Raw genomic sequence first — 13,406 nt, 5'->3', positions numbered from 1 at the left:
TTTCTTTTCTCGTTCTTCTTGTTTCTTTTCTTTTTCCTCTAACAACTGCTGTAATCTCTCTTCTTGTTTATTTTGTTGTTCTAACTGCCACTGTTGCAGGTTTTCTTGCAACTGCTGTTGTCTCTCTTTTTGTTTCTTTTCTTTTTCCTCCAACAACTGCTGTAATTTCTCTTGTTTATTTTGCTGTTCGAGCTGCCATTGTTGTAGGTTTTCTTGCCACTGCTGTAATCTTTCTCTTGTTTCTTTTCTCGTTCTTCTTGTTTCTTTTCTTTTTCCTCTAACAACTGCTGTAATCTCTCTTCTTGTTTATTTTGTTGTTCGAGCTGCCACTGTTGCAGGTTTTCTTGCAACTGCTGTTGTCTCTCTTCTTGTTTCTTTTCTTTTTCCTCCAACAACTGCTGTAATCTCTTTCTTGTTTAATTTCTCGTTCTTCTTGTTTCTTTTCTTTTATTTTCTCGTTCTTCTTGTTTCTTTTGCTGTTCTTGTATTGCTGCCATCAAGTCTGCTAGGCTGTAGTTTGATTTGCCGCTTTTCGTTTCCATTTTTTTTTATCCCACTTCTGACACCAATTTGTTACATCTCCGTTCGTTAGTTGATTTTCTGTAACTTCGTTCCGACAAAACTTTAGCGACACAAGTCCTTTCTTAATAAAACTGGTTTATTCTTCCTGAATATAACTTTACCGATACACTTATTTTCAACAGTCACGCTATAACAACGAACGTGCTCAACTTCAACAATACTCTCTCACTGCAGTTCAATTACTCACTACACTGTTATCCTGTCACGTTGTGACCATCTTATATATACCAGACTACCCACAATCTAGTAAATGCTAGGGCATTCATGAAGGAACAGGATATTTCTAGAAACGTGGCGTGACACTAGTCACGTGACCTCGCTGACACAACAGTATGGATGAAATGTTATTATACACTCTACTTCTAAGAAACTTAAGAGACTGAGTAAGGAATGAAGTATTTAACAATACAATATGCCTAATACTTATTGTCTATTATAAGCATAATATTATTGTGATATATATATATATATATATAGACGAAATGTGTTGATGCTTGCACCCTAACTCCTCTGAGCCTATTGGGCCAATCTCAACCAAAATTTGTATGTAAACACTGTATCCTAAGGGGTCAAAATTGAACATAACCCTATTTCTATTTTGTAAAGCCCATTACTTAATTACTCTCAGCCTACTGAGTCAATCTCAAACAATCTTGGCAGGTTGACACTTTAGACAATGTTGAATATTCTAAAGAGATTCATAGTTAGAATATGAAAGTTGCTTTTCTCATGTCTATGAGATGTAGATTGTTCAAGGGTTGAATCACCTCAAAATCTACTTCTTGATAGATATAAATCAAACTGCAAATGTTGTTTATGAAGAAACTTTGTTATAATTTTAGAATTTTCAGATAAAGTTTATGTTACAGTTATTAATTTGAAATATATGATTGCAGTTAAACTCACATTGTTTTAATTAAGTTTAAACATTCGCCATCAGTTGACAGATATTTCAGCTTGTAATAAATATAATTGATTATCATTATGGGTTGACAGCAAAAGGTGTTCACACCATAAGAATTATTTTTGTCATCAAATGCTTTGCAAAAAAACAAATATTTTTGAGAATTCAATCTATACTTTTCCAAAATAAAGCAACTTTTAATCAAACTTAATTTTCTATTACAAAAACAAATATTTCTATTACCACTAATGTTTTTTTTAATCAAGTTATACTCTTTTTGCAGCAACTTGTACTGAAATCACACTCACTAGTTCTATTGTGGAAAAGAATATACTACTTCTATTGTTCTATTTCCTAATCAGATATAAATTTCTGTAGTTAAAACAACTACCTTAATTAAATACTTTATTTACCCAATGCTGGTCAACTTGTGAACCATAAATGTCTATGGCTAAAAATGTTGTTAACAGTATGTACACAAAATGAGATACTTTCTATAAACAAGATTTTTACTAGTAAGAGCTTTATAATGAATCTAATTATTTCCATTGCATAGACATTTTTTATATGCATACATACATTTATACATATATATGTACATATTTTCATGTACAGTACTATCTGGGTGTATGTTTCAATATTATTATACATTAGCTTGTTTCTATGTTAATTTCAAAGTCTTTAAAAATCAAATTGACAATGTGCATTTTATTTTTTCTACAACGTAGTTATTTTTGATTGCATGTCTTATAAGATTACAGTAGTTTTAACTTCAGTATTAGAGTCCTCAAAAAATTTTTTTCAGCATACATTGTTAACCTTATAGTAATTTCTACTCTGATATTTCAACAATTGATAAAATGAAGTTATTTCAAGTATATTCTGATACCCAAGTTCTAGCTGTAATTAGCAATAAAAAACATTTCACTTAACAACAAAATATTTAAGATCAGATTAATCTGCACTTTGACATTACAACCTTCATATGTTTTAGTAAAGTAAATAGTAAAACTAATTATTTTGAATATTTGTTTTATGTAGAAAAAATAATTTACTCTGACCAAACATATTTCATGTTATTAGCAATTTATAATTGTAATTATAGCAATCCTATGCTGTAGTTATAAGGCAACTATTTTAAATAGTTTTTTCTTAGCATTATTGATTTAAATTGTATTCTAATATTACAATCTTAGTACATGTAAGATGTGGTAAAGTTTTATATTTTCTAAACTTTCAGTAATCTATATTCCAACATTAAAACCCATATAAAGTACAGGAACTTTTAACCTGATATTACAACTTTTAGTAATATCGTAGTAAAACTTTTATAATTTAAAGTCACCATGTCTTAGTATGTACACAAATTGCTAATGTGATACATGTGAAAAAATTGTTCATAATTCAAATGTTTTAGAAATTTGTTTCTTAAAGATACATTTTCTTTAGTTTTATAACTGTTTTTTTTATTACATTCAAGTGGAACGGTATTAAATATAATGAGTTATTATATCAAAAGCATGTGTAACATTAGTATGACAAATGACCATATGGGGTCAACAAGAATGATTAAACAGTGTTTGACATCTTCTTTTATCAAACCCATTATCAGCAACAGAATTGATTTATTATTCTAATGTAGGTCACTAAATCATGAAAAAGTAGCCTTATAGAAAATAAGGAGCATGATATGTGGAAATAGTAGTCTGTATTTATCTTCTAGCAAAATTATTTAGTAAGAACAACTTACAGAAATTATACAAGTTTTTAGATGATGCCACACAGACATCCTAAATCGGGAGTTGACAGGATATTGATGAAACATGAGACATACAGATGGGAAGTACAGAAATGCTGAAATAAAATTACATGTAATGAGACCAATAGTAAGGAAATTTGATGCTATAGGAAAAAATTAAAGTTCTTGTGATGGACCCTGCTATTTTCCAAAATATGTATCAAGCAGAAGAGTTAAGTGTCTGGGAAATCCATCACATCAATGGTTACAACAATTCAAATTGGAATCATGTTGTAGTCTGTATGAATGTGAATGAATGATGTATATGGTTTTGATGATATTCCCAACTACGTCATAAAGATCTTATGCAAAAGCCTTTTTTAAACCAATGTAAGGAGTCTCTCCAGAGTTCTCTCCAACTTTTATTTAGTCTTGATCCAATTCTCAAGCCAAGAGCCCACAGCCAATACCCAGAGTTACCGTTTATAGAAACTTTCACTATCCAATCTCTATGTAAATTTAACTTGTCATCTCACTTTTATCTAGCAACATATAAGTAATCATAATTGGAGACTGAGATGATCTAACCAAAATAATTGATTGTTGAATAGCTGTTCTAACTGAACATGTAACATTAATAAAAAAATATTTGAAGAATAATCATTTCCATTTATGTAACTGAGTAACTAAAATATAAGCACTTATTTTTTCACTGATTCCTGAGTGATTTCTTTATTTTTTATGTAAATTTCCTCAAGTTGGCAACTTGTGAGCCTAACCTACAACTGTGTAAATATCCTGGAAATAAATTAATTTTCAAAAAGTGAAAGTCCCACCTACAACACAACTGCTCATTACAAATTGGCACATTCAATAGGACTTTGGGTAAACCAATAACAGGCTGTAACAAACAAGGAAAGAGTGTTGAAACAAAAAAGTTATTATTTTAAGTTAGTATAATTAAAAATAAGAGGTAGTAAATAAGTAGAAATAGTTATAGCTACTGAATAAATTAGAGTAAAAGAGAACATGCAAACTAGAACTGATATACTGGCAAGCATTAGGTTTATAAGCCACTGCAACAGCTACACTAGAACCACCAGCACCAATAGGACAACAAGGTGCTAAAAATTTGACAAATGCTATACCATTGTTTTATAGTGTAGTTGATGAATATATTGAGTTTCATTGATGTAATTAACGAAGCAGCTCGAATATCAGGTTGAACACATTCACAAAAAACAGATATCCTCAGATTAAGAACAGCAGGAGAGGTGAAGCACTACATTAGAGCTTACGACAACTTTAAAGACTGCTGATTTTCAAGTTTTGAAACAAAGATTAATATAAGAAAACAGAAAGAGAGAAACACCAAATGCTATAGTAACACAAATCGACAGTTTAACAGATTATGTAGAGAATATATACATCTTCATGAGTCGATAATACAGGACATCTTCAAGGTGGACTATGAAAGGTGTTTGACCACTAAAATAATGACACAAAATGTATATGAAACAAACATCCTGAAACAGCTTTATTAGACTTAACAGAAGTAGCTACCAGAAATGAGCTATGTGAAAAGCAGATATACAGACCCCAGCATTCTGCTATAAATACTGTGAATAATAAAAATGGCAAAGCATACTGGCAGAATAATAAGCAAAATAAGCCAGAGGGCATCAAATGCTTCAACTGTGGACTAAAAGGCCACATGGCTAAGGTTTGTAGATATCCACTGAAGACAGAAAATAAGAAAGCCCCAAGAGTTGGAACTTTTAAGAAAAAGTTCACAAACAATACTGTAAATCCAGCATTTTCAGCATTCAGCATTTACTGTAAAAATAGGTGCAAAATGTGGGTTGTTAGTTGACACAGGTGCTCAATCTTCTCTGCTAAGTGTACAATTAGTAAAGAAAAAATCTGACATTGTTAGATAATACATGGAAGGAAGTTTCAAAAAGTATTTTAATTTCCATAACAGAGCATCCTGTTAAAACATTAAGCCAGTATAGTGTTAAAATAGAAGTACAAAACTTACAACCTGAACACTAGTTTTACATCTGTAAGCAGACAGATATAGAAACAGATGGTATAATAGGGCAAGATTTCTAGCATGATTATCACACTGAAATATCCATTACCAGAAGTAACTTACGCATAGAAACAGAATTACATTGGCAGAAAAATGTTTTCACACTTTTCTTCATCTGTTTAGAGGCTCTAATGCATGTAGCTGCAAATGTGTTTCCTGGATGATGCAATACTGTCTGATTATTACATTAGCAGCTTTATAGTCTGTTTGGGTATTGCAAAAGACAATTTTTGGCTATAAATAGAGGTTCTTACTGAGAGTCAGTTTAGAAGCCCATCTGCTACAACATATGTGTAATGCTACCAGAACTAAGGGCTTTGAGTTAACTCCATGAAAAAAAAGCAGTCATTTTTACTTGAGAAAAAGAGCTTGCTAGAAAAATTATATTCAACCAGTCTACTGTGAGCTGGTGGGTGCAGAGATATAGAGAGAACTGGGTATGTGGAGCTACAGAAGGAAAGGGGTAGGAAAAAAACTTCCACAGCAGCTGGCAATTGCATTCTGAAAAGCATGAACCTGATCTCAAAGAGCATGGCGGGAAAGTTCATGAGTCACTGTTACCACACATACCATCCAATTTTACGTGAATTCAATCAGTCTCCCAGCAAGATGGCCAAGAAAGAAACCACTCCTCACCAACAAGGTGAGAAAGATGAAAGGCTCAACTGGGCCAAAGAGCACAATGACTGACTTGAAGCAATGTGGAGCAAAGTGATCTTCTCATACAATTCAAAGTTCAACCTGCACAGCTCTGATGGAAGCACTTTGTACGATGTCAATGTGGAAAAGAGTTACACTCAGTGTGATTGAAAGCATCTGCAGGGTCAGGGAATATTGGAATGCAGCTTTGGCCAGGGTGTTAGATGCCTGCATTTTGTGAAAGGAACTGTCAGTGTCGACAAGTACACCAAGATCTTTGAGTCCCGATTAAAGTTGAAAATTCAGAGTCACTTCAGTGGAACCTATCAGTGCACATTCTAAGATAACTCTTCTCTATGCACTCTATGCATTAGATGTGAAATAAAGATAAAATTTAACTTTACGTGTACTGAAGAGACATCTCAGGTTTTATCTCATTGCTTCAGGTGAAAGACTATCTTTGAAGAGAGAGTAACAAGACACTACGTTGGCCATTCTTTTGACTCATTATTTTACAATAATATCTTACAAAATGCATTAATGTACAGTATCATCTGAAAAAAATACATTACTAATAAATTTAATTAATAAAAATGCATCTTAAAGATAAATCAATTTATACTTAACACTCACCAGTGATGATCTCACAGCTGACTCTGTGTGGGAGGGGCAGGGAGTTATTGGAGAGAAGAGAAAGGAGTGGAATCATCTGCCTCCTCCTCTTCAGGTGCAGGTATAGCTGCCTGTTTGATAATGAAATAAGTGATGGTAAGTTGTCTTGTTTCCTTTCTTTTTGTCATTATAAATTTCTTGGTAACATGAAATTGCATCCTGCATCTTCCTTGCCACTGCACTGCTGCACTCCATGTCACGGTAATTTTCAGAAGGGAGTTCCACTGCTTCTTTGACATTATTAAAGATGCATGCAAGTACCCCCTCTGGTACAGCCTCTTCAGCAATATCACTTGCAGCCACATCTACTTTTGGACCAGCTCTATGAGGTCTTCTTTTGCTAAACTTTCCGCATGAGAATTTAGTAACTCATCCTCATTAACTTCAACATAATCAGCCTGTTGTGCAAGCTGTAAAATGTTGTTGTGCATTTGAGGTATGTCAGGTTTGAAACTAATGAAGTCATTTATGCAATCATGCCACAGCTTTTTTCACACACTGTTCATGCACTTGACAGTCACTTCCCTCCATAACTCTCCAATGTTTTTCACTGCCTTTATAATGTTATAGTTGTGCCAGAATTCCCTGATGGATATATATATTTTTTGTGAAGATACATATACTGTATCAAAAGTTATAATATGGAAACTACAGTGAGTACAAAATGGTTACGAGGTTTGTTGAATTGGCTGACCATGTGACAATATAGTTAATTTATTTGTTGTATTATCTATTTTGCTTAAAGCTTCTCTTGAGATGGTCATATTGACAAGCTTAAGTTAAAGGCTGTCATGCCATAGTTAAAAAGTCAAATAAATTATGATAGTTATAGGGCATTGTTTGCTTTGTGTATGTTGTTATTCTGTGTTCTTAAGTGCATTATTTAAGTAAATAAATATTATTTAGTGTACTAGTTCCATTAGTGCACAAAAAAACAAGAGGTCACAGGTAAATGGTATATTTCTTGTTATTATTCTAAAAGTAACTAAAATGTAAGAATTAGAAACTTATTAGGGTAGATAAAGATAGATTATGTAAGATAAAGAAAAATAAGAAGAAAAGAAACTCTTCACAAGGTAAGCACGATAGCAGGTCATGCGTTATGTCATCCAATGAGGCGACATGAGATACATGTTCTCCAAGTGATTTACAATTTGTGTGGTGGAATTATTAGTTTGACATGGATCAAAGCGCAATAAAACAATAAAATTATGTATAAACAGATGTAGACTGTTACAAGCTTTAAGCTATACAATTTGCAATAATTCTAGAAAGAAAAAAGGGTAACTTAGATATAAAATAAAAATACAAAAATACATTTTTTCATGGTGGTTACAAGGTCAGTCAAATAAATCAAATGAATACAGAGGTAGGATGAATAAAATATAACGTTTTACTGAAAAAAATTATATTCATTTAGGAGGTTTTAGAAATTATGCAAATGAAATTAGAAAATTTTCAGATAAAGTAAAGTATTTTTAATCTTAACTTGAAAATCACTTTGCACTCAGAACAGTCAACACTCTGACCCCATGCATTTACGGATAAATGTTTATAAAAAAAATATATTTAATTAGAAAATCTTATTATTTTTGTGACCTGTAATGTTTACTGAAAGCTTGTTAAATTTCATGAAGATAAACAAAATATACAAAAAATTATAGATGGAAACTCTGATGGTTGCTTTGGGGTGAAAAGGTCAATCACCTTAGCTGAGCCTATAGTGAGAGATTTAATGAACAAAAGAAAGACAGAGCTGTAAACACATAAAGAGATATTATTACAAGAAGATATCAAATATGTGTTAGATTCAGAGATAATATGCAGAAAAGCAGACGTTGAACAAAACTTAGCTAGTGTACCTCAGATAGTAGTACACCATAATCTGAAAAATCAAGTTACGAGTACTTATCATGATACACCATTTGCAGCTTATTCAGCATTTGCAAAAACATACAGCAGGATAAGTAACAGATTTTTCTAGCTATACATCAGAAATGTTATTAAAAACTTATGTGAATCATGTACAGAATTTCAAAAGCAAAAAACTACTCCACATTTAAGAAATGCTCCCTTACAGAGTATGCCAAGTTTAACAATGCCATTTCAGATGATAGCTATAAATATTTTAGGTCTGTTACCAACTTTACATGCAGGAAATATATATTAGTCATTTCTGATTATATAACATGATTTCCAGAAGTAATTTATTTACCTGAACAATAAACAAAAACTATTACAAAGGCATTTTTAAATGAAACTGCAAATAAACATAACATACTACAGTATTTACTAACAGACAGAGGTACAAACTTAATTTCAAAATTGATGAAAGAAATATGTAAATTATTAGGGGTGAAGAAAAATTAAGACCACTATCTATCACCCAACTGTTAAAGAACTAGCAGGAAGATTTAATATAATGTTCTTAAAAATGATATCATAGTATTGTAAATAAGATCAGAAGACATCAGATGAACAGATTCTATTACTGTCATTAGCATACAGAAATGCAGCAAATGAATTTACACAAAAAAGTTCTTTTTGTTATAAAAATGTAATGTTATTTATGTCGGAGATATTAGCACCTAGAAAGATGAATTATGCATTAGATGAGGATTATAAAACAGTAATGATGCAGAGGATGCAAATATCATTTATAATAATGAATGAACATTAAGCTAAAGCTGCTGAGACCAAAAAAAAGTTTAACAAAAAAAAGGTACACAGTGGCATTCAATTAAGAGACAAAGTATTATTATATGCCGCTATCATTAAAATGGGAAACAAAAGTAGCAAAACTCTGGAAAGGACTGTTTAGAGTAGAGAAACAAATGAGTCCAGTATATTTTGTTGTACAGGAAATTTATAAAAAAGAAAAGCATTAGTTCACGTTAATCAATTTAAGATTGCAAGAGCATGTTTAAGAGCCTCCAACTATAAGACCACCAAGATGAGCAAGGTTCGATCCCCACATCATTACACATATGCTGTGAGAAGATATTCATGTAGTAAATCTCTTTTTCTAGATAAATATCCAAACAGGATGTTGCTAACCATGGTCTTGCAAACATCTCCTTGAGGCACAAAAAATCTCCAATGTTGATACATTCATCCATTTAGATAGACTTTTGACATAAGTCAACCTCTGTCTTCCACAGTCTCTACTTCCTTTAATGTTTCCAGTTACGACTAGGCTTTCAATATCTTCTCTCCTCATGTGTCCAAAAATCTCCAACTGTCTTTTTCTGATGTTAGTCAACAGCTTCCTCCTCACAAAATATATTCATTTGAGGTGTGACTTGTTCAACATATCCTCAAGATGTGTTTGAAGAACCAAAACTCATTTGTTTCAGTTCTCTTTTCCATGAACTTGGAAATATTATCCAATATTCTGATGCATACTGAGAATTGATATAACGTACCAATCCAAAACTCAACTTTATCCCAATAGAAATTTTGTTTGTCAGTATCTTTTTTAGAAATAAGTCTTTTGCTATCCCTATTTTCCTATTAATTTCATGATCACATCTGCCCTCTGATACTATCCAGCTTCCCAGGTAATTGAATTTATTGACCTGCCTTATCTGTTACTTACTTACTTCAACATTGCATATAGGAATATTCTTTGTAATTACCAAGCATTCTCTTTTCCTACAGTTCATCCTTAAACTCTTCTTTTTGCTTTCACTAATTTTGTCTAAAATGTTTTGCAGATTATCCGCTTGTGAATCAGCTATTAAACCTGGGTCATTAGCATAATGCAAGTTGTTCAAATTCTGTTCACCAATGATCAGCCCTAGTCATATTCTCAATTTCCCTAAAAATTGTCTCACTGTACAAGTTAAATAAGTCAGGTGAAAAGACACAGACTTGCCTCTTAATTTGGATGTAATCATTTAATTCATTTTCTATCTTTATTGCTGTAGTTTGGTTCCAAGAAATTCTCAAATCTTTAGCATCAATGTCCAGTTCTTCCAGCATTTTCATTAATTCCACATGTTTATCTCTATTAAAAGCTTTGGTATATTTAATCATACATAAGAAGATGTTCTTCGTTTCTGTTGCCCTCTTCAAAAGCCTTCGTAAAATGAAGATAGCATTTGTTGTACCAAGATCTTCAATAAAACAAAATTGAACTTTTGCAATCTCTGGTTTTATTCTACTTCTACTGCTCATCATCAGCATCTTTGTCTCATGGCTCATTGAACTGATGGTTGGTTGGTATTCACATTCAATGGTTCAATGAGCAAAATAAAGATTGATTTACTGAAATCCTCAGATATTTCACCATTTTCATAAATTTCTTTGATAATAATTAACTTTTCTGTATCAAATTCTTCCAAACATTTTATGTTTTACTTCAGTTTCATCTGGTCCTGTAGCTTTATTGGTTTTCATTCTGGTGATAACTGTTCATACTTCAGACTTAAGAATTTTCAATCCGTCCATCTTCTTCTTAATAGAGGGCTTTTCTCATGTTTTTTATGGAATAAATCTTCAATATACTCTATCCATCTTTTCGATACTTGTTCTTGTTCCATAATTACATCAACATTCTTAGCTTTTATACATCCACTAGCAGTGCATCCTCCTTTACCTATGATGTCTTTGACATTCCTATACATTGATGTAACGTCTATCCTTTTGTTTCTCTATCTCTGTTCATTTTTCATTCCTTCATCACAAATTAATTGAATTATTTTGTCCAGTTTCTTACACTTTTCCATACTACAGATTTTGATCTTCCTTCTACTATTTTTCCATGAATTCAAGGATTTCATCTGTCAGCCATTTCTGTTCATTTTTCCTTAATTTTAAAAGAATAACCTCCTTAGCTGTTTCAACTTGTATTTCTTTAGAAATTTCCCATTTTGACACATTTCCTTCAAGTTCTTGAAAATGGTTTTTAACTGCAACTACATACCTTTTTTTTAATCAGATCTTTTTCCATTAAAATTGTATAATCAAGTTTCTTTGCCACTCTTGACTTCTTAAGTTTCCTCAATCTTATCTTCATGGTGCATATTACAAGAACCTGATCACTTACACAGTCAACCACTAGGTAAGTTTTCTATTGTTATACTGCATTCTTGAATGTTCTATTGATGGTGATATAAGCAGTTTGGTTTCTAACATTATCTCCAGGACTTTTTCATGGATACCTTCTTCTCAAATGTGCGGAGATGTATTATTACAATACTGAAAGGTTTAGTCTTTATTTTCACAATCATTGCTATCAAATATTGCCCAAAATCTATCCAAACATTTTGAGTTTTTTTCATCAAAAACCAACCCAACTCCTCTTTCGTGCAACTGACCTCCTGAATAAATTGTCTTTATATCTTCCGAAACAACAATATCTTTCCAACGTGTTTCGTACAGACCAAGAATAATGATCTTTAATTTCTTCATATTATGTTTGACATCAACCCAATCCCAACAGGCATCCTTTACTGCACATGTCTGAGGTTTTAGTGACTTACATTAAAAATTTTATTAATCTATCTTTTGTTTATGTTGTACCAATTAGTATAGCATAAAATATTAGCTAATAATCCATATTTTAATAGTATATAAGTTAAGTTTTCAATTTTATAAGGCAATATATAAGAACACCCTGAATTTCCCCTAATGTGACACATTTTCTCTAGGCATCTCCTCTTCTCTATTTTATCCACCATCCCTCCAATAAGCACGAAATTCAATGTATATTACTATAAAACTGTCATTGCTCAGACATACCATAGTTTTTATAGCCTTCTATTTTGTTTGGCTACAGAGCTATCAAATAGAAAATGAGACCCCTCTTGCCACACCCACCTGTCACATCCTCTCTTTCAGGATTTATTAATAGTTTTCTCTTACATTTAATTCTATATTATATATAACCAATAGAAAGCCAAGGTTTTCAACCATTTAACGATATATTATATTACATTGTTTTCTGAATAAAGAATTATCAGTTTCTCTTTCTATACATGGTTCATTCCCAGGGGAAACGAACCTACTAACTTGGATGAATTTGTAATGGCTCTTGTCATCTAATTAGAAAGCCAATAAAATTGTGATAGTTATGAGACATTGTCTGCTTTTTGCATGTTATTATTCTATGCTCTTTGGTGCATTATTTAATTAAATAAAAATTATTTAGTGCACTACTACCATTAGTATTAAAAAGTAGGGTTAAGTGTCATCAACAGTCAACAGCAAAAAAGAGAGGTCCAGGTAAGTACTTTATTTCTTGTTTTTAATGTGTATTCTGTATTTATTATTATAAAAGTAATTAAAATTTAAAAACTAAGGATCTCTTTAGGTTATTTAAGGTTAGATTATGTAAAATAAATAATAATATAATAAAAATGTTTCATCAGGCATGCACACAAGCAGCTCGTGGGTAATGTAATTCAATAGTGTAACATGACCTCCATGTTTCCCAAGTGATTTACAACTTATAATGGCATGAATAGTAGTTAGAAATGGTTCAAAGGGCAATGAAATAATAAAATTTAATTATAAATAGATGTACAATGTTACTAGTTTAAAGCTATTTGGGATAAATGAATAGTTTCATGTTACAATTTGAAGTCATTTTAGAAAGAAAAAAAAGGGTAATTTAGATTTATTTTGAATTTTTTGGTGGTTACGAGGTCAGTCAAATTTAGCAACCGTGGATAGAGTTAGGGTATAGAAAATAACAGATAAAATATAAAGTTTTAGTAAAAAAAGGACATTCGAAATGTATTTAGGAGGTTTTAGAGTTTACAGAAATGAAA

At 31.7% G+C, this 13,406-nt stretch overlaps 1 protein-coding gene across 4 annotated transcripts in view; it reads right to left on the bottom strand.

Annotated features, from left to right (window-relative positions):
• Window positions 1–13,406, bottom strand: part of LOC106463389 (TLD domain-containing protein 1-like) — a 146,054-nt gene that overhangs the window by 76,913 nt on the left and 55,735 nt on the right. Inside the window, exons 1-2 of one of the 4 annotated variants that reach the window (XM_022390866.1) lie at window positions 6,592–6,765; window positions 3,237–3,340 (exon numbers count right to left, since the gene is read on the bottom strand). The exons of the other annotated variants lie outside the window; for them this stretch is intronic. Of the exons in view, the coding sequence (XP_022246574.1) occupies window positions 3,237–3,340; window positions 6,592–6,667 (180 nt within the window). The 5' untranslated portion in view covers window positions 6,668–6,765. Of the gene's footprint in view, window positions 1–3,236; window positions 3,341–6,591; window positions 6,766–13,406 lie in introns of those variants that run through there. 4 annotated transcript variants of the gene reach the window in all.

The sequence above is a fragment of the Limulus polyphemus genome, unplaced genomic scaffold, assembly GCF_000517525.1.
Source record: "Limulus polyphemus unplaced genomic scaffold, Limulus_polyphemus-2.1.2 Scaffold1393, whole genome shotgun sequence".
NCBI lineage: Eukaryota > Metazoa > Arthropoda > Merostomata > Xiphosura > Limulidae > Limulus > Limulus polyphemus.
Note: the sequence above shows the minus strand (reverse complement) of the source record. Positions and strands in the feature narration are given on the sequence as shown.